Source organism: Peromyscus eremicus, chromosome 12, assembly GCF_949786415.1.
Source record: "Peromyscus eremicus chromosome 12, PerEre_H2_v1, whole genome shotgun sequence".
NCBI classification, from domain to species: domain Eukaryota; kingdom Metazoa; phylum Chordata; class Mammalia; order Rodentia; family Cricetidae; genus Peromyscus; species Peromyscus eremicus.
In genome coordinates this window covers 50,647,986-50,669,538 of record NC_081428.1, presented here as the reverse complement: position 1 = coordinate 50,669,538, position 21,553 = coordinate 50,647,986, and the positions used below count along the sequence as shown (strand labels likewise).

General features: G+C 39.7%; 1 protein-coding gene across 6 annotated transcripts in view; it reads right to left on the bottom strand.

Moving 5' to 3' along the window:
* Atp6v1a (ATPase H+ transporting V1 subunit A) overlaps positions 1-21,553 on the bottom strand; it is a 53,541-nt gene that overhangs the window by 19,885 nt on the left and 12,103 nt on the right. For 5 of the 6 annotated variants that reach the window (XM_059276915.1, XM_059276916.1, XM_059276917.1 and 2 more), the window contains exons 2-9: positions 13,185-13,287; positions 12,557-12,651; positions 9,864-9,992; positions 5,906-6,120; positions 5,524-5,661; positions 3,443-3,594; positions 1,323-1,485; positions 523-631 (exon numbers count right to left, since the gene is read on the bottom strand). In XM_059276915.1, coding sequence (XP_059132898.1) covers positions 523-631; positions 1,323-1,485; positions 3,443-3,594; positions 5,524-5,661; positions 5,906-6,120; positions 9,864-9,992; positions 12,557-12,638 — 988 coding nt within the window. In that variant the 5' untranslated portion in view covers positions 12,639-12,651; positions 13,185-13,287. The remainder of the gene's footprint in view (positions 1-522; positions 632-1,322; positions 1,486-3,442; positions 3,595-5,523; positions 5,662-5,905; positions 6,121-9,863; positions 9,993-12,556; positions 12,652-13,184; positions 13,288-21,553) is intronic. The other variant, XM_059276920.1, reaches the window with a different exon arrangement.

Here is a 21,553-nt window from a genome sequence, read left to right as displayed (position 1 = left end):
ATTGGGGTGCAGGAGAGGTGAGGGAGAAGAGGGAGTAAAGAAGAAGACAACGATGCCACTTGGGGCAGCTCTACGACCATCTTATGTTTGGGGCTCGAGAGATGGTTCAAAGATTAAGAACTGATCTGAGCTCTGCCCACAGAACCCAGCTGGGTAGCTCACAACTGCCTGGAACTCTAGTTCCAGAAGATCTCACACCCTCTTCTGTCTTCTGAGGGTGCACACACACACATCACACACACACACTCTTCTATCTTCTGAAGGTACACACACATCACACACACACACTCTTCTATCTTCTGAAGGTGCACACACATCACATATACACACACACAAATCTTTTAAAAACTTTATGTTCATGTATTTCTCATGATACACATAATAAAATAGGTATTTCTTAAAAGCTAACAATGTGATTATATGGGAGTTATTTAGAGAGAAGTTGTGAAAAAGGAAAGGAAAAATTGGGTGCTAGTGTTTTAACATAGGTGCTAAGTTCTTTTAGTCCAACTCCTAACTCACCAGTGTAAATAGAGGCCTCTCTTGCAGCCACAGGCATATTAGAGGTATTGGCTACCAGTGCTGTCCTCTTCATGATGGACTCTACTTTCCCATCAACTTCCATAGTGAGCTACAGGTACAGAAGAAGCCATCAGTGACCCTCCAGTTTCTCAGGATAACATTTTAACATTTCACTTCTCCCCCACTTACAATTTTAACTTGTTCATGTTCAACCCTTTTAGTCAGAATTCCCTAAGAATATCCCCCATCATGCCAACCCCGCTTTCTTGTTCCACAGTGCTGTCTGACAAACAGACAGTTTCACTTGGACATTTCAAGCAAACAAAGGAAATCCACTATTCTGTGAAAAAGGAAATGTTACTACAGTAACCTGGATCACAAAGCTGAGACATTTAAACGTTAGGTTTCTTTTCTTAGACATTGTCTCATGTAGTTCAGGCTAGCCCTGAACTACTGACTCTCCCTCCAGGCTCTGCCTCCCAAAGTACAGGAATTTCAGGCATGTGCCACCACACCCAGCTAAATATAAATGCTTAATTGTTTTATCCCTCTTATCTTTCCTCTCAAGTAAGAACAAAGATGAGAAACTTTTAGGTGTTTGACTTTGAAGAATTCATTTCCTTTTTCTTTAAATATACAAATTAATCACAAATACTCATTTAAAATTCTTCAAAAGCATCTTGAAAACTGAAAGTACCGTTCTTTAACCAGCCTAAAACTATTAATTGCCAAGGACAGCTGATATGCCTGATTTGCTGTATTTTCTCTAAAAGATTATGTCAACTTTTCTACAGACAGACCTCGGGGAAGTCCCGGAGAACTTCAGACATCTCATTTCCTCTCTCACCACATCCTACGTAGATGATCACGTCACTGTTGGAATACTTGGACAGAGACTGTGAAATCACTGTCTTTCCACAGCCAAAAGCACCTGGGATAGCAGTAGTTCCTCCCTGGACACACCTAAAAGACAACAACAACAAAAATATAAATCAAAACAAACAACAACAACAAGTTGGGTGTGGTAGTTCAGGCCTGTAGCCCCAGCATTTGGGAGGCTGAGTCAGTAGGATCATCCGTGATTGGAGGCTAGCTTGCATTACATATCATTCCAGAAAAGTCTGAGGTACAGAGTGAGACACTGTCTCAAAACAACAAAAAACAAATTAGCAAATATTTTATTATCATTATCCATCTCTGTCATTTACAGTACATGAAAAGTGAAAATGTATTCCACACGGCACCTGAGGAAGAGCTATATGAAAATAGTGAGATAAACAAATAGCACCAATGACATTCAGGCTTATACAAGTCTGTTCATGACAAATTAAAACTATAAACAGCATTTGAAGCATATTTCCTGAGGGGATAGAAAAAGGCCCAGGAAACTCATATTTACCATAAAGTTAATGCAGTCAGAAGAAATAATAAGGTCATCCTAATTAAAAGCCTAAGAACCACTGAAGCTAACAGGAGTTGTGAGCAGATGAGAGCAGGGGCCATGCAATACTCAAAGGCATGAGGAATTAAACATACTGAAATTTCTTTCTTTCTTCCTTTTTTTTGTTTTTCGAGACAGGGTTTCTCTGTGTACTTTTGGTGCCTGTCCTGGATCTCGCTCTGTAGCCCAGGCTGGCCTTGAACTCACAGAGATCCGCCTGCCTCTGCCTCCCTGAGTGCTGAGATTCAAGATGTGTGCCACCGTGCTTGGCTTGAAATTTATCTCTTGAAGTTGATCAAGTATGGGAACAAAGCCGACACAAGGGAGAGCAGTTCAGGGGGCCAGCAATGCCAAGGGCGGGGCCAGCAATGCCAAGGGCGGGGCCAGCAATGCCAAGGGCGGGGCCAGCACTGCCAAGGGCGGGGCGAGCACGTGGTGAGAGGAGGGGTGGAGTCACGTGCTCTTTCAAATGTGGCCGTGAAGATGAGGGAGAGTGGTTGACAGGCAGAGCAGGATAAACGTGGGAAAGCATGCCTTTTTCTCCTCTTCCCTTCCTTCCTTCTTCACTAAGTAGGAGATTTATGAAAAAAGGCAGGAGAGGAGAGGAGAGGTCCTTGAGGAGCCAAGAGATAAACTCCGAAGGGGAAGGAAGAAGAGACAGATGGGAAGTCCATTGGGGGCACTAGCTCTGGGAAATGGAGGGAGCGCTAAACTTCACAGTCTCTGATTTCTCAGGGAAGGAGGAAGGGGAGGAAGGAAGGGTGGAGTTGAGTATTTGAAACATGTGGAGCAGCATGAACAGCTGCTGAAGAGAGCAAAGAATCACAAGCAGGGACAGCAGAAGGACTGCCCACAGCAGTGCATGTAGAAATCCGTTTCTATGGATCATTTGGTCTTTCTCAGGGCTCTGTGCAAAGCAGAAGGAAACAGCTGGACTGACTCATAGCTGGGATTTTGCCAGGTGAGTCTGACAGAATACAAAGTTTGACTACACCACTAGGAACTGTTCCCAAGAACCGTCTGTGGAGTCTAATCTGAGTAATGAAAGAGACGGGAGGCAGTGACCAGAAAGAAGGCGTCAAAGGACAGAGATAGTTCTGGGAAAGCAATAGGAAGAGCAACTATGAAGAGTAAGAGACTCAGAAGGAGTGCCGGGAGGGCTGGGGACTTCAGCCACTGTGAGCACTGCTGGTTTAAAAAATAAGTTTAGTGATGTGAGGTTGAGGGAGAGAACGTTCTCTTCTGGAAATTAAATGATGATGTCATTGTAGAAAGTACAGCAGAATAAATACAGTGAAGCCCCGTGTCTGGCAGAAGAAAATAACAGGTTTCTATGCAAAGGAAATGGAAGAGAGCACGCTATAAATTACTACTGTTGGCAGCATACAGAGTCCATTGACTTCAGAAATCCGCAAAGATTATGAAAAGACAGCTACATACGGTAACTTGGGGGCAATCGGTGGAACACATCGAACTTACGGGAAAAGGGCATCAAGAACTCTCTGGCCAGTCAGCAAAGGGTGGTTTGCTGGCAGCTTTTCAGTGACGGGCCGAACCTGACGCACAGGCCATACTTGGACCATGCTGAACTTCTCCTTCACACCTTCAAATTCAAGCTCCAGGACAACATCCTGTAAAAGACAAACAAACAAATAAATGAAAACAGGAGAATCTTAAGGGTGGCTAAATCTGTAAATGGTTCTCCCAAAATGTAAGCAGCCCCAGGTTCCTCTTGTGGATAGAACGGGGCTACTGAACAAGTAAGCAGGGAGATGTACACTTTCTATTATGTATGTGTCTTACATACAGCCATGCTTTTTCATACTATGTGCATTAACAGCTCACTGAGTAATAAAAAAGTGAGGTAAGAGGTTTCTGGAAAGGAGCCCATGACACAGTAAGCAGCTACATAAATTGCACATGCATGTGCAGGAAAGTCTCAAAGGACCAATGCTCCCTGGATGAGGGAAAAGTGGAGGTTTCACACCTACTTTTCAACCTATTTTATTATAATAATCTTATATTGCTCTAATGAAAAATACAATGTTAAAAGCCCCCAAATGAAGCCAGGCAATGGTGTCACACACCTTAAATCCCAGTACTCAGGGAGGCAGAGCCAGGGGATCTCTGAGTTCGAGGCCAGCCTGGTCTACAGAGCGAGTTCCAGAATAGCCAGAGCTACACAGAGAAACCCTGTCTCAAAAAATAAAAAAGCCCTCCAAAATTTAATATTAATTTTTATCAATATATTTAAAAAAGGAAGTGATATTATGATAGCATCTATGAACACTGAGACTGTTTCAATTATTTTCTAATAACTCTAAATTTCAGGAGAAGCCTGTAGTTTGGTTAACACATGAATGGTCTATCTAGAGCAATTCCTCCACTTGGAATGAGCGAGTATCTAAGCCAGTGAACAACTCTAGATGGCTGTCCCAGAATCGCAAACCAATGTGTGTTCTCTATATGCTGGAAAGCACACACTTATTTTTGTCAAATACTTTTTGAAAAACTGCTTATTGATTGCATTTTCCTAGGGGGAACATTACATGTTATCATGGTCTTCTCAAAATTATTTTTGGATTCAAAGACTGCTATGAGTTTATTGTGCCTGACATTATGTGACATAAATATTAATAAATTAAGTTACAAATGGTGTACTGTTGTAGGATATTTGATTGTGCTATGAAACTCTGAGACTGTGTTAATAAAATTTACCTTGGATGGGGGCACAGCCAGCGACTAGTAGACAAGAATAAGCCACAGAGAGTATGGAGGACCCAGCAAGATGAACAGACAGACACACAAAGGAGGAGGGAGGGACTTATGGTCTTTTTGGTTTGGGATGGTATGAGGAGGCTTGCTCTCTTGCTGGGTCTCTGCTGGAAAGGAAAGTCAGCTGGCTGCTTCTCAGCTTCTCTGATCTAGCAGGTTTTCACCCCAACATCTGACTCCCAAGTCTTTACTGGCAAACAGAACAACTCAGATAAAAACAACAGCTGCTCCAGTGCTGGTGGGAATGGAAATCCTACCACGCTGCAGTGGGGTAAGACTGCGGCCGTGGGGTGCAGGCCGTAGTTAAAATATCAGTAGACTCAGGTGCAGCCACTAAGCAGAAATAAAAACATCGCACGCAATTAAAGTAATAATTCTCATAATCTATTATGTAACTAATGATGTGAATACCGATTTTGACAGTTAAAATCAAAGTCTAATATGCTAATCCTAATGAATATGAGATTTAGGCAAATCTATCAGTTAAGAAGATAGGAAAACGTCATACTTCTTTTTTATAAGGTATATTCTGCTTCTTGTATTCTCAAATCCAGGTCAAAACAAAACCACCCTTAAAAAATTATATAGCTCAGTGGTAGAGTGATTACTTAGTATATGCGAAGTTCTAGATTTCTTCCCTATCATCACAAAAATAAGTAAAATTAATAAGTAACGAACAAAAAATTGACCTTATTAGGAATGCTTTAGTGGTTTTAGGGCACGGACCTGGTAACTGTCATATATGAACAGGCTGCTGTGTAGGACAAAACCCAAGTGGTACTTACGGAGGCGTCATAATTCCCAGGTGGTGCGATGTAAGTCACACTTCCTCTGTTGCGTGGGGGTAACATAATTTTGTGTTTGATGAGGGAGTTCTCATTGACAATCCCATAAATATCCCCACCAGTGATATGACTACCAACCTAAGGAACAAATACATTCACTCTTTAATGCTCAAATAAACCAAGTAGACTTACCCTTACTTTTGTAATTTAAATCATTTGCCCAACTTATAAATAAAGCATTAATTCTATAGTACAATAAATGCATTAAAATTAGACAGTACATCCATGGTTTATGTTTACTTAGACTAAGTACAAAATAGTTCACTATATACACATTTTAGTCTTTCACCAACTTTAGGAATTCCTGGTTACACAGACATACCCGTAGGTTTTTGCTTGGTGTAAACTCCCATTTGATATCTCTGCTAAGAGCAGACACATTTACTCCTCTGGGAATGTAGATACTTTGGGTTTGATTGCTGATATCCGACAGGGGTCTCTGAATACCATCAAAAATGGCTCCCATAATGCCAGGACCAAGCTCTACTGAGAGAGGCTTACCAGTGCGGAGTACAGGGTCTCCAACAGAGACACCAGCTAGAAGCAGCAGTTGAGGAAAACTTAAAACAAGTTTGAAGATACTATTAATAAGAAGTATCAGTTTAAAAGGGGCATGACATTTAAGGAAATAAAATATAAGTTCCCAAGGTTTCCGAATATCCTTGGTATTTCAGTAATATTTTACAGTGTCTAAGACCAAAAATATACCCAACACTTCTAGTTATTAAATAACCATATCCAAAGAGTTTAATAAGTGTGTCTATCTGTGGGAGTGCACAGAAGTTTCCTTGTGAGATCTGAGTTTGCCTGACACAGTAGAGCTGCATAATGGGATGATCTGACCACGGCAAGGTTGCCAGGTGGTTGGAAGGGTCTGTACTTGGCTGTGTCTGGCTGGAGGTCTTTTGCTCCTCCCCTTGGCATTCCTTAAAAAGCCCTTTGGTAGATACAGTCAGGGCCCGATGGATAAAGATCCAGGCCCTTCCGAAGCTATTCTATGTTTCTGTCTGTCTCTCTCTAGCTATATTTCTATCTAATATTTCCTGCTGTTCCTACTCAAGAGTACCCTGTGGAAAAGTGGAGGTGGGATGGTCCCCCACATATATCCTAACAATGAAAGAATAATGTGTAAACTGGAAACAAAAAATCAATTTCAGTCCTAAATAACCACAATTCTAATGAAGAGAAGGGTGTATGTATTTTTTTGGATACTGTATAACTTTCAGTAAGACTGGAAACCTACTGCATATTTATGTCTACCTCCTTGGATTTTTAGCCCAGTATCCACCAAAAGCTCAGCTTTGCAAACATTCATGATGCCAGTGACAAGAATGTAATGCAACCAAATACTGTAAGTGGCCAGTCATGTCTGATGAAGTGTCTAAATAGCCCTGTGTGAACCTCAGAATGTCCTAGGCACCCCCTGAGTCTGCTGCAGCTGCCTAAGTGCCTCTGCAGTTTAGGAGTCACAGGTTTAATATCAGAAGCAAAAGCCTTTCATTAATTCATTGTTTTGAACATACTACTAAAGAACAACAGTCTTCTACAGAGAAAGTGGTACTTAGACAAAAAAAATTAAAAAATTTGAGAACTAAAGAAATGCTTTAGAAAGAGAAGAAAAAGCCTAAAATTGAGCATAGATAGTGAATCTGCCTTGTTTTTGTTTACAGTACAATCAATAAAACTTTCATTGAGATTAATTTAGGAATATCTTTCAAAATGAAAAATGGTTACACCATAGCACTGTTTAAAAGAAAGGCTATAAGGGCCGGGCGGTGGTGGCGCACGCCTTTAATCCCAGCACTCGGGAGGCAGAGCCAGGCGGATCTCTGTGAGTTCGAGGCCAGCCTGGGCTACCAAGTGAGTTCCAGGAAAGGCGCAAAGCTACACAGAGAAACCCTGTCTCGAAAAACCAAAAAAAAAAAAAAAAAAAAAAAAAAAAAAAAAAAAAAAAAGAAAGGCTATAAATCATCAAAATGTATACTGTTGATTACAAAATGATAATCCTATATGCTGGAATTATATGTAGCTATAAAAAAGGAGTAAGAACATCTATGAATTATGGTAGAAAGGTCTCCAAAACATGCATTTTCATTATCAGTATCTGATATGAATTTTATTAAACCTACAATGAAGTTCAAAGTATTTCTCAAAAAAAAAAAACCAACCAAAAAAACATTCCTTTTTCTAGATTACATCATTGATATTTCACCATATTTATCTTCATCTTCTGCAATCCAAATATCTTAAAACAGTAAACAGGTAAAAAACAGTATATACAACATGCTACTTTATGGGAAGAAAGGGCCAATATTTATTTGTACTTGTTAAGATATATGATTTGAATTAGAACAAAGTATAATGATATATATTTTAGAATATTCTTTAACACTGTGTGAATATATGTCACTGTGCTTGGTTTAATAAAGAAGCTGACTGGCCAATAACTGAACAGATTAAGGTTAGGCAGGAGAGCTAAACTGAGAATGCTGGGAAGGAGAAGGGAAGAGTCTGGTGTCACCAGCTGACACAGAAAGAAGCAAGATGGGCATGCTGTACTGAGAAAAGGTACCAAGCCATGTGGCAAGGCATAGATAAGAAATATGGGTTAATTTAAATGTAAATGTTAGCTAGTAACAAGCCTGAGCTATTGGCCAAGCATTTGTAATTATTACTAAGTCTCTGTGTTGGTTATTTGGGATCTGGCAGGTGGGAAAGAAATGTCCACCTACAATATATATATAAAAATGCCTTAATGAATTCCATTACTTTATATGCTAAGGCAAAATGAAGAGAAACTTTGAAGTACAAAAAGATAAACAGTAATTACAAGTAACTATCAAAGTAGTTATATGTGTCTTGAAATCGGCCAGACAGAGGTCAAAACACGTAGGGAGTATCATCCCTTCATACATTCTCACTAACTTTACATCTACAAACCATGTGAAAGAGAGAATAACTATGGAGTAAGGTACAACTCAATATTAAAATGTGTGCTCGCCATGTATGAGGTTCTGTGTTTAGTTTCCACCTATTCTTCAAGTGACTAGATAAGAGATAAAGGTCTATCAATAAACACACATACAACCCCAAAACTGTTTCACGATGATTGCATGCTTACAGAGGCTTCTAATGTGGCACTGGGGCGATAGCTCAGTTATTAAAGTGTTTGCCTTGCAAGCATGAGGATCTGAATCCAGTCTTCAGAGAGCACATTAAAAAGTACATTCTTCCAATCTCAGCCCTGGATAGGCTGAATCAGATTCTTGGGGCTGGAGAGCCAGCAAGTCTAGCCTATTTGGCAAGCTCCGTGCAAAATGAGAGCTCGTCTCAAAACATGTTAGGTGGCACTTGAGGTTCACCCACATGTGTCCTCACATGCACGTGTACCTGTACACACATGAACACATAGACTTCTAATTTCCTTTTTAGATGGTTTTGTTTTACATTAGCACTTACTACTCATACAGGGAAGCCAGCTACCTCCAAGTATGCTTGTTAGAACAGCATGAAAACCAAATCTGCTTAAAACCCCGAAGAATTAATGTTGACCTTGAGAATTAAGTTAAAAGACATACGAGTTTTCAAAGGAGCAATCTCTGTGAGGCTTACAAATATATTTCTTTACATTTTTATTGGAAAAAGGTTTTTAGCATTCATTTATTGTGTGTGTGCAAGAGTGCAGCATGGGAAGGAGAGGTAACTTCGTACCGTCAGTTTTCTCCTTCCACTTTGCACAGTCCCAGGGATCAGTCTCATCTTGTTGGGCATGGCACCAACATGCTCAGCTATCTCATCAGCCCCCCCTCTATTTTCATAGAAAATTAGGAATAGGTATTATGTATAAAAGGCAATACTGTAGTGACCCAACAGTAAGGATTTCTTAGTGCTAAAGCTGTTAATGTATTATTCACTAAAGGCTGAGAATGGTGAATGATCTATATTTATTATTTTAAATAAATTCATGACTGGGTAATTTTAACCACATAATATTTTCCAATTGATGCTTTCTTTTGCAATATAAAATCTTCTAAACAAATTTCCTACTGTATTCCCTGAAGTCTGTGACACCATATGCTAAGAGCAATGGAAGCTCAGCATGTAATTCCAATGTCTTGATTCAGAGCACTAATCCCCAGTAGCTCTTTCTTGAACGTATTCCTCTATGATATGTCCATCTCTCATCCATTGTCATTGGTTATTACATCTTCTACTTTTGTCTTAAATCCTCAAACCCCAACACACAGGAAGCAGCAGGAAATCGACCAGGAAAAGGATACAAGTTTCTTCATACACCTGAATGGTAGCCATGTCACCTTCCAATCGAATGATCTCTCCAACTAGCTCGCTGTGACCCACTCTCACCAGCTCATACATGGCTGCACCTGCCATGTCACAGGCTGTAACCACTGTAAAGAACAAGAGACTGTTGACCCAAAGTTCTGTGAATGATTACAGTTAATTTCAACATCCAATAAACCCAGTAGCATGCCTTCTCATTTATTCGTAAGGAAGAAAAACTCCCACTGTGGAGTAACCTTTATAGTTCCACATAAAGACATATTTTTTAGTAAATGATACAAAGAAGGAAACAAACTTTCAGGCTAAGGTTATTGATTAATGCAACACAAAAGCAAACTATTTTAAGCACTTGAAGTCCCATATGAACATTCTTACCTTGCAATATTGAAATGCATTTTGAACAATCCAAGTTACTTTAATACATGCAACCAAGGGTTTTGGAACCATAAAAAACAAACAGACAAACAAGCAAACACCTTACACTGGAATTAAGAGCTTTAGAATGTCATACAGTAATGAGTTTATTGTGCTGTTATCCCTTGAAAGATAACAATACAGCAAGATTTTTGCTTTTCATTACTTTAAACCAGTGATTCTAAAGTTATCTTAGATGTGGATCTTTAGGACCTTTAATAAACTGGTAATTCTGGAATTAAAAAACAAATCTTAGCTGGGCGGTGGTGGTGCACGCCTTTAATCCCAGCACTTGGGAGGCAGAGCCAGGCGGATTTCTGTGAGTTTGAGGCCAGCCTGGGCTACCAAGTGAGTTCCAGGAAAGGCGCAAAGCTACACAGAGAAACCCTGTCTTGAAAACAAAAAACAAAAAACAAACAAACAAACAAAAAAACAACCAAAAAACAACCAAACAAACAAACAAAAAACCACAAATACATAGTCAGATGGTACACACCTGCAACCTTAGCACTTGGGAAGCAGAGATACAGGGTTTCAAGGTCAGCCTCGTTATATATAGCAAGTTCAAGGCCAGCCTAAGTTTCTTGAAATCTGTCTCAAAATAACACCACCGCCTCACATATGCATAAATAATTCCTTTTATTAAACAACAGGATGTTTATAACAAGCCTTCACCACTGCATAAAATTTCAGTTAAGAAAGGACCTCTATTTTTAATTTTTTTTTTTACAAGCAGGAACCAGAATTAGAACTAGCAAAAATTATTTTTCTGGAAGGAAGAGAAGGGTGCCACGTTTGTAGGAATGCATAAGAATGAACCCATTCTTAATACTTACCTGTGACACAACTGATTACAACTATGTGATAGGGATTAGTGCAGTGGAAAAGGACAAATGTTTAATTAACCTGCTCTAGAAAACTGGAGATTTATTCATCTCCTATTTACTTCTACATCTAAAATAGAAGAATTAAATGTCTTAAATATCAGATAATAAATTTAAAAAATCCTATTTCATAAACCCCAAAGGATACCATTTTTCTATTACAGTGGTTCTCAACCTGTGGGTTGCAACTCCTTGGGTTCACCTATCAGATATCCTGCAAATCAGATATTTACAGTACAATTCATAACAGTAGCAAAATAACAGTCATGAAGGGGCCACGGAATAATTGTATGGTTGGGGGTCACCACATGAGGAACTGTGTTAAAGGGTCACACACAGCCTTAGGAAGGTAGAGAACCACTGCTCTATTTAGAAGTACTTAGGAATTAAAAAGGGATCAAAAACAATGAAATGTGTACTCTTTACTTCTTGCCAATGAGCCTAAGCTCATTTAATTTTTGGAGAGAAAAAAGGGGCACATTAAGTCTTCATTTTCGAAACACCAAGATGTCATTACATTCACTAGGATTAGAAGACAAGAACTGTAGCATGAGGTTAAAGAAAAGATGAATTCTTATGTCACCAAAAAATAACAATGAGCAGGTTGTACCTAGGGAACTGTAATTCGCATTTTTAGTGGGATATTCAACAAAAAAATGAATACTAAAATGAGATGATTATTTTAAAATACAAGGTTTCACAAAATGGATATAACATTTTTTAATAATTTAACTTTGTTTTATGAGTGATGTCAGATCCCCTGGAGTTACAGACAGTTGTGAGCTGCCATGTGGGTGCTGGGAATCAAACCTGGGTCCTCTGGAAGAGCAGCCAGTGCTCTTAACTGCTGAGCCACCTCTCCAGCCCCTGGATATAAAATTTAAAACTACTGTCTATTCTCAGTATCAGGCCATCAGACTTCTTTCTCTCAAGTAGCCCGGTGTGAGACACCTGCAACAACCACTCAGATAGATGTATAAACACAAAGATGACAAGTTAACACTAAGAAATGCTCTGAAGGTCATTACAGAGATCAACTGAATATTTATTATACACAAGGCACTGCATATTAAAAGCTATAAACCTCAAAGCTTTTTAAATTTCAAATTTAACATAAACATTAAGATATATTTTCCTAACAAGCATGGTGTCATGAAGTTGTGTCTCAATGACAGATCATCAGATGTACATGATTAGTGCCCAATAACCATTATGATGCCTACATTACTTCATTCTCATGGTCACTACAAGATCTTGAAGTAACAAACCGTTTTTGCGGATCAGCAGGAACTTGTGTTTCTCCCCAAGGCACCTTGGAAAGACGCTGATCACAGTGAGTCATCCTTGCTCTTACATGACGACGTGTGACTTACCAGGTCCTGACACTCCATGTACATAACCAAAGGTGCTTTCTTTATCTTCGTCACGTATTTTGGGTAGTTTGGAGAAATCCATTGTGTTAATTTACCTAAGGCAAAAAAAGAAAGTAAATCATAATTACAAACTCTAAAACAAAAGAATTAGCACAGATGGTATATTCTCATGCTATAACACTGGTTCAGAATAAAATGTAACATAAAATTCTTAAATTTTAGTTAAAAGTACCTCATTCTTGGATAACACACCATTTTATAATATAACCAAATTGCAATTTTTACATTTCATACTCCATAGAAAATATTAAAAATTTCCAATGATTTATTTAACCTTTTTAATGCCTATATCCCCACCCATTATTTCCCTGACTACTTCTCCAATTATTCTGACTCATTCCATAAAGTCTCAGAGCTCTGGGAAGGCTGTTGCCTTTGTCTCAGAAGCTTTTCTGCTAGGTGACCTGGCCCAGTACCTCCTTTAGGACTCTATGTAAATGTCATCTTTTTCATGAGGTTGCTCTAAGCATCAATTTCAATTGTGACATATTGACTTCTCCTTTATTTTTTCAATGCTTTATTCATTTTTTAAAATATTATGAGTGTTTTGCCTTAACTATAACTATACCTGGAGCCTGCAGAGGTCAGAAGAGGGTGTTGGGTCTCCTGGAACTGGAGTTATAGGCTGTTGGAAGTCACTGTGTAGGTGCTAGGACCCGAACCCAGGTCTTCTGCAAGAGGAACACATGGTTGTAACCACTCAGCCACCTTTCCAGTCCCACCCTTGTTTTATTTATTTTTTTAATCATAACACTCTTCATAGTGTTATGAAACAAACTAAGTATCTTACATTAAAAAAAAACAAAAAAACTATCTTTAAAAATGCCTGGGGGGAGCCGGGCGGCGGTGGTGCATGCCTTTAATCTCAGCACTTGGGAGGCAGAGGCAAAGAGATCTCTGTGAGTTCGAGGCCAGCCTGGTCCAGCAAGATCCAGGACAGGCACCAAAACTACACAGAGAAACCCTGTCTTGAAACCTGCTCCCCCTCCCCCCAAAAAAAGCCTAGGGGCATTTTTCCTTTTTTTTATTTTAGAACACAGAACCAGTTAAGGAAATTTAGTTTCGGGGCTGGGAAGACAGCTTAGTGATTAAGAGTACTTGCTTTTGCAGAGGACCCAGGTTCAGCTTCCAGCACCCACACTGTGCCTCACAACTGTCAGTAACTCCAGTTCTGGGGGGAGGGGGGTTTGACATCCTTCTCTGGCCTCCACAGGCACCAGGCATGCACATGATGCAATACATGCAAGCAAACATTTCATACACATAAAACAAAAATAAATAAATCCTAAAAAAAAAGCAAACAAGAAAATGTAGTTTGATGTCTCCTTTAGAGATGGACAATCTGAAAACTTCAACTGCCTGTATCTAAACAGGGACTAGAAGCCTGGCTGGGTGGCTTACACTATTATTCCTAGCACTGGAGAAGCAGGGTCAGGAGGGTTGTCATGAAGTTTGAAGCTATCCTGGTCTACAAAGAAAGCTCCGGACCAGCCTGTGCTACACACAGAGAGATCTGCCTAAAAACAACAAAGGACACACGAAACAGCAGCAAAAATGAAAACCGGTGATGGATTCTGGAGCTCAAAGTTTATTTTGAGGCTCCTGATTTAACTTAATAGTTATTAATCATTATATTAGGGCGATGGAACAAATACTTGGATATGTGAAAAGCTAAATAATGCCCCCCAATCAACTACAAAATTAGTCTTAAGTCATTCAGTGATTAAAGTGCCAAGTCATATATTCACTTAGTAAACGTTCAATGACTACAATGTTTAGTGAAGCCATCTTGAAGGTCAGGTAGTATGTGTACAAACTAGGAAAGGGTGAGTGGCAAGGGCATTCCAGATGAGGCAACAGTAGAAGAATGGAAATAAAATATTCAGGAACGGCAAACAGAGCAGCCTGGCTGGTACAAAAGCTTACGTTAGGGTAACAATAGTATGCAGAGATATATGATACTAATTTATGGGTCTCTACCTGAATGTCAAGAAAACAAATACACTTCATCCTGTGAACAAAAGGAAAGGAATGAGGACTGAAGAAGAATAGTGCTCTGTTGCTCTAACACATTCAATCTGGGGAGAGACCACAAGGAGGACCAGAGACTGGGAATGCTAGTTAAGGCTTGAATGTCAATGGACTTCCATGACTGAATGTTTACTGTGTTCCTCCCAAGAGAAAGGCTCTATGTTAAAGCTAGAGAATAAATGCTGCAAGTGAAACATGTGACTATTTTCAAGGAGCTTTTGCTGGTTTACCCAACTGTACTATCCAGAAAAATGATTTAAGTCTTCAAGGTATAAACACCGTATTGGGAAGAGAAGCGAAACGGACTCTACCATGGAGAACGTGGGTCAAGTGTAGATCAGTATGGATCAAGCATATATACCAAAAAAGGTAGTCGGAAAGCAAGTTTTGAGAGAGTGGAGTCCAGACAAAAAGAACATAGATAGGAAAACCAACTCCTGAGCTTTGTTGAGTATGGCAACACCGAGGAGCGATTTTCAGTATTTTTGGAGATGCTAGACGATCACATTTATACCATATACAATTTGTAATCCTTTAGCCAAGATATCAAAAAGCTATGTGTAGACTTCAGGTAAATCTCGGGTGTTATTCTTTAGGAGTGTCTGCTTTGTTTCTTTGAGAAAGGGTCTTTTGCTAGGCCCTGGGGTTTGCAGGTTTGCTCAGGCTAGCCGGCCAGGGAGGCCTAGGTATCCACCTGTCTCAGCCTCCTTAAGCACATGCTGCACACCTGACTTTTGGCGGGTGGGCGCTGAGAACTGAACTCAAGTCCTCATCCACGTACCATAAGCACTTTATGAATTGAGCCATCTTTCCAGCCCCAAGACAAGATTTTCTAGAAAATACCAGATAATGGGAGGCAATGAAAACAAAAAACCTTAAAGACAACACATTAGGAAATAGGTTGTCAGAATCTTCAAGAGGACAGAAAGATGGCTCCGCTAAGAGTCTTTGCTGCTCTAAAAAGGATCAGCTAATAGTCACAACTGCCTGAGACTCCAGCTCAAAGGGAATTGATACCCTCTTTTGGCCTAGAGGTACCCTCATACATACAAATGTATACATAAAAAACTCTTTAGGGGCTGGAGAGATGGCTCAGTGGTTAAGACAATTTTCTGCTCTTATAGAGGAGCTCAGTTCATTTCCCAGCATCCACATGGTAACTCACAACTGTCTAAAAGTCCAGTTCCAGGCCAGTTCTGACCTGTGGGTGTCTGTATGTATGTGATGCATGTGCGCACACACACTCAGATACACACACATATGTGCACATCTTCAGAGAAGTAGACGTGGAAGTGAGGTCATCATCCAGACTAAGTTCTTCCCCAGTGTGGGTATTCCCTGTATACTATTTGTGATGCATGGTCATCTGCCCAGTAAAGTGGACAGCATGAGACCTTGAGTCAGCTGACTTGGGATCACATTTAGGTTCCTCTAATGATATGCTGCAGGGAAACTTAGACAAATCAAACTCTCTCATCTTTAACTGAAAAAACAAGAATTGCACTACCATTTATCCACGAACTGTGATTTAATTACAGATTTGGTCAAATGTTCCCTGTGAAATGAGAAATGCTCACAAACATTCCCTCTGCAATGCTACCTGAATAGCATCTCAGTTTGGGAAAGGCCGTTTACTTCCAGAAATGCCTTCTTTCACAATGGTATGTCTGATTTCCTGTGCATCCTCCTGAGTGTCTGCTGTCCTTGGTCTAAGGCAGTCTTTTTTATAGTATTTTATCGTATTTGTATTGACTGCTTTCAAAACGGAGCAATAGAAATAAAAAACTTTCAATATTGTGTAAGAACAAAAGAATATTACTTCAGGTAATCTGGACGCTTCTTTGTTTTGTGGGGCAGAGACCAAGGCTTTGAGTCAAAAATATTGAGCTTAAATTTTTAAATTAAATTAAAATTCTTTTGATTATCCTGTTTCATCTGTAGAGTCCAACAGGGCTCTGGTAAGACACCTCACTGGTCTGCCTGAGAGAAAAGGGATATGAAGAGTAATTTAATTTTATTAATCCAAGTCAAGATTGTCTGATTTCTAAATGGTATGTTTAATGTAGCAGCAGTAGCTGCTTCTGCTTTTTAAATAAGATTTATTGTTTTATGGTGTGTGTGTATTGTATGTGTGTGTGTGTGTGTGTGTGTGTGTGTGTGTGTGTGTGTGTACAGGTGCCCGTGAAGGTGGGGGTGGGGTAGGTGGATGAATGTTTGGCCTGCATGTACATATGTATAACATATGCATGCCTGATGCCCAGAGAGATCAGAAGAGGGCATCAGAGCCCCTGAACTAGGGTTACAGATGGTTGTGAGCCACTATGTGAGTGCTGGAAACCAAACCTAGGCCTTCTGCAATAGCAACAAATGCTTTTATCCTTAGAACCATCTTTCCAGACTCTTAAATGTATTCTTACCTTTTTATTATTTAAGCAAAACATAATTACCTGACTAGTCTTTTTTTAAAAATTATACTGTTTAATTTTGTCATAATTTTATTTACTAAACAAAACGGAATTTTAAGCACCAATGATGTGCCAGCTGCTGTATTACAGTAAGAAAATATGGTGTAATACCCAAATACCCACTCTTCCTTTTATGATCCTTTAATCATCTTCTGGCATGGTGAGACATGGCCGGCCAGCCAGTTAAAATTAAGAGATGTGCATGTTCTAGAAGCAGAGGCTGATTTTAGAGGAATGCAAAGCCAAGCTGTGTGAGGCAAGGCTTACAGGAGAAGCTGATACTAGCAAGACATCAGACTGCACAGTAGTGCTTTCCTGTAGACGGCTCAGCTCTCAGGGTACAGACTTCATGAGGCCAAACAGTAGCTTTTATAGTCTGCGTCCTGCAACTATATGAACAATGATTAATGGAAAGAAAGAAATGGATTTGTTCATTAGTCAGCTGTCTTGTGGGTTTATCAGTCAGCTGGATAAGTATAGCCACCATGTGACTTATACTTTTCTTTTTTTTTTTAAACATTCCAGGCATATACTAGGCATTAGAAGGAATAACATTAAGATAATAAGACAGTGGGCAGTGGTACAGGCCTTTAATCCCAGAGCTCCAGAGGCAGGTGGAACTCTGTGAGTTCAAGGCCAGCCTGGCCTACACAGTGAGTTCCAGGACAGCCAGGGCTACACAAAGAAACCCTGTCTTGAAAAATAAACAAAACCAACCACCCACCAACCAACCTAACAGGATCGTAAGCGAACCAAAAGCCCAACTGGCAACTCTACAAATTCACCTCTAGACAACTTGTCAGCGATGCCCAGCTGTGCTTTCATCTGAGAAATTTATGTATTTTGAGACAGGGTTTCTTTGTGTAGCCCTGGCTGTCCTGGAACTCACTATGTAGGCCAGGCTGGCCTTGAACTCACAGACATCCATCTCCTCTGACTCTCAGGTGCTGGGATTAAAGGTGTGCTGCACCACTTCCCGGCAGTAAAAGTTTTTTACATTTTAAATATTTATGGTCTATGTCAAACACAGCCTAGAGAAGCGGCTGAGCAGTTAGGAGAGCAGTATGCTCTTGTAGTGGTGTCTATTTCTGGGCCCAGCAACTATGTGAGGTGACTCATAACCCCTGTAACTCCAGTTCCAGGGGATCCAAAGCCTCTGGCCTTCTGAACAACATATACATTTTGGGCACCTGCATACATGTGCACAGAGCCACACACACACACACACACACACACACAGACACAATTAAAAATAAAAATAATTGTAAAATGTTTTACAACCTTCTAAAGCATTTTCAATAGGAAACTTAAAAGTCATAATATATTAAGTTAATGTTATCCCACGTCTTTACAGAAGAAGGTACAAATACACTATGATTTAATGCTGCCCGAAACTCCTTCCTTCTACAGTTATCCCTGCTGTTCTCAATTCTACAAAAAAGAAGTGGAGGAATAGCAGTGCTGGGGATGTCACAGGATCCTGCACTTGCTAAGCATGCTGGAGTCCCTGGGTCATCAGAGCTCCAGCACGAGAGCCATGGAGAAAATGGGGTATTCACAGCTACATTCACAAAAAACCAACTCAATGATTACATTAAAATTTATCTTTAGCTACTGGGCTCCTACTCTAAGGATAAAAAGCAAATACAATTTACAACTAAGATACCCTTAATCATAAATTATAGTCCCCACCATTTTTGTGAAAAATGAAAAAGACGAAGAATCTGTGCTATAGAAAAGGAACCGTCCAGAAGGCAGTAGAGGCAGCCATCTGACTAATGAGTCATCAGCCTCTCCCCCACAGCACTGCAGAACACTGCAGTGACAAGGGACACCAGAGGCTGCTTTCCCTCCTCTGTCTGATAACACACTCTCCAAACTGCCACTGGTTAGTGCGCCGCACCTAGGAATGTCTCTTTCTAGAACCAATTCTTTTTACTACCGTAGTCTGGGCTGGAGACAGGAAAGAGACATAACAGATATAACACTAATGTTCCAAGGCAATTCACATACAAATCTGACTCACTTCACTGACACTGAAGTGCTATTTAATGTATCATTTGAAAAAGAACACATTAACTCATTAAAAAACTATCTTCGGAAAGCACAGGACTTTTTTGTTATTTCGTTTATAAAGAAAAAAAAATCCAGTAGATTTCAACCAAATACTTAGGATCTTTTATTATTTTTTTAATTGTATGTATCAAAAGGCATACAGTGTGACAAGTCAATAAATGTATGCAGTATGTAACAATCAAATCAGGACACATAGGTAGGTTTCCACTGCTCCATTTCTTATTTATTGAGCTACTTTAAAAACAGGGTCTCATTGTGTCTACAGCCCATCTTAGTTTCAAATTCATAATCCCACTGTCTCTGCCTCCTGAGTGTTGAGACTATAGGCACATACCACCTAGCCTGACCCTACATCTCCTTATTTTCATCTGCAATTTTCCTGCATAAAGAAAAGCACCCTAACCTGTTTAATAGTTATAAAATAGATAGAATTCCAGTTAAAAACTTTGGTGATTTCTAATGTAAAATACTACTGCGAGTTAGTCATTCTGTGAAGTACTTTCTTATTCATCTGTTTTTATTTGCTCAGCAGATCTATCAGAAATAGTATATGGCAAGTGGCCGTGGTGACACACACCTTTAATCCCAGCACTTGGGAGGCAGAGGCAGGGGGATCTCTGTGAGTTCAAGGCCAGCCTGGTCTACAGAGCGAGTTCCAGGACAGTCAGGGCTACACACACATACACACACACACAGAAAAAAAAAGAAAGAAAAAAGAAAAAGAAATGCTATGTGACAGATTTATTTCACTATACATACCTAGATCCCTCTTCTTTTCTTGCCAATAAAACCTAAACCCAAACTTTGTTCAAATTTTAGGAAGTCTATCATGGTAATTTCAGTTCCTTTAGCAAAGACTGGCTTGGAAATAGCTTGTTTGGGAATAGTCTGACCAATAAAAGGCAAGGAAAATCTTTTAGGAGTGTCTGAGAGTTATTTCTTTTCTCTTTTAGAAAACACAGCTTATGAGAAACAACACTCTCCTTTGGCAGTTGGTCATCTGCACAGAATGTCTGAAATGTAGTAACAGTTTGGGACTTTGAAGGGAGCTAATTTGGGCAGGCAGGCCACCCAGCTACAGATGACAACACAGGACAAAAAGTGCTGGGTCCTTGTTGCCTTTACTGATCCACTTAATAGGTCAAAATGACAATAAAAGAGAAAGTTCCAAGGAATAAATATTTTACATTGTATACACATTTCATAGTATCATCAAACAAGAATGAATAGAAGGTAAACTTAAGGTCATTAGTGAAATGGTTTATGAAAATTACTAAAAATTCTAAGGAAATGTATAGAAAAAGCTGGGAGTCAAAGAGCAGAGAAGCACAACAAAATTACAGGAGGCAAACTGGTCTAGTGGAATCAGGGAACGTGATGACACACAGCACACACACACACACACACACACACACACACACACACACACACGCAAGCACCTACTTCAGCCTTCTATCAAAACAAAAGCATTCCTAAAAATGATGACATAAACTGGGAACAGAATTTCAAATTTTCCAGTTAGATAGGTTAAGGCTTAGTTGTTAGCCTTGTCCACGATCATTTTTAAAGCATTTCTAGAAATGGTCATAAATTCCTTTTCTTTCTGCATATTGCAAATACAGCCACATGGGATTAAATTATGCACAACTAAAAAGTATTATGTAATATTTTAGGACAATGGAAATTTAATGCAGCAAATCATTTGAAGAGCTACCTTAGAAGGTAAAGGAATGAGGTTCTGGATTAATGGTCAAAAGAACAACCCATAATCATTAAAAAGAAGCAATTTAGTAATATGCAGGTAAGCCCTTAAAGAGGTTTCATTTCTGTTGTTGAGACAAAGGCATTTTAGGGAGGAAAGGGCTTATTAGGCTTACAATTCCATCATCATTGAGGAGACACCAAGGCAGAGAAACTAAAGCAACTAGTCAAACTACATTCACAGTCAAGGGGGGCGCGGCACACATGTGGCTGGCTTGCCTGTACTTACTTAGCTTTCTCTTGTCTGTAAGCCAAGTTCAGAACCCATCTTAGGGAATGGTGCAGCCCACAGTTGTCCATTTTAATTAACAATAAAGACCATCTCCCAGTCATGCCTACTGCCAACCTGATCTAGATAAATGCTCATTAGGGAGAACCACAGTCCCATTGATTTTAGGTTGTGTCAAGTTGACAGTTAAAACTAACCGGCACAGTGTCTAATATGGATAAAAGAACCTCTATAACTAAATTGAAATACACAACTATGGCAAAAAGTCCACAGACACTTTTCAGTTCAATGGGCAAGAAATCCGCATTTCTAATGGTTTGCCCAGTTATATTTCAATTAGTAACAGCTACAGTTTATTAAGTTGACTGTGGGTCG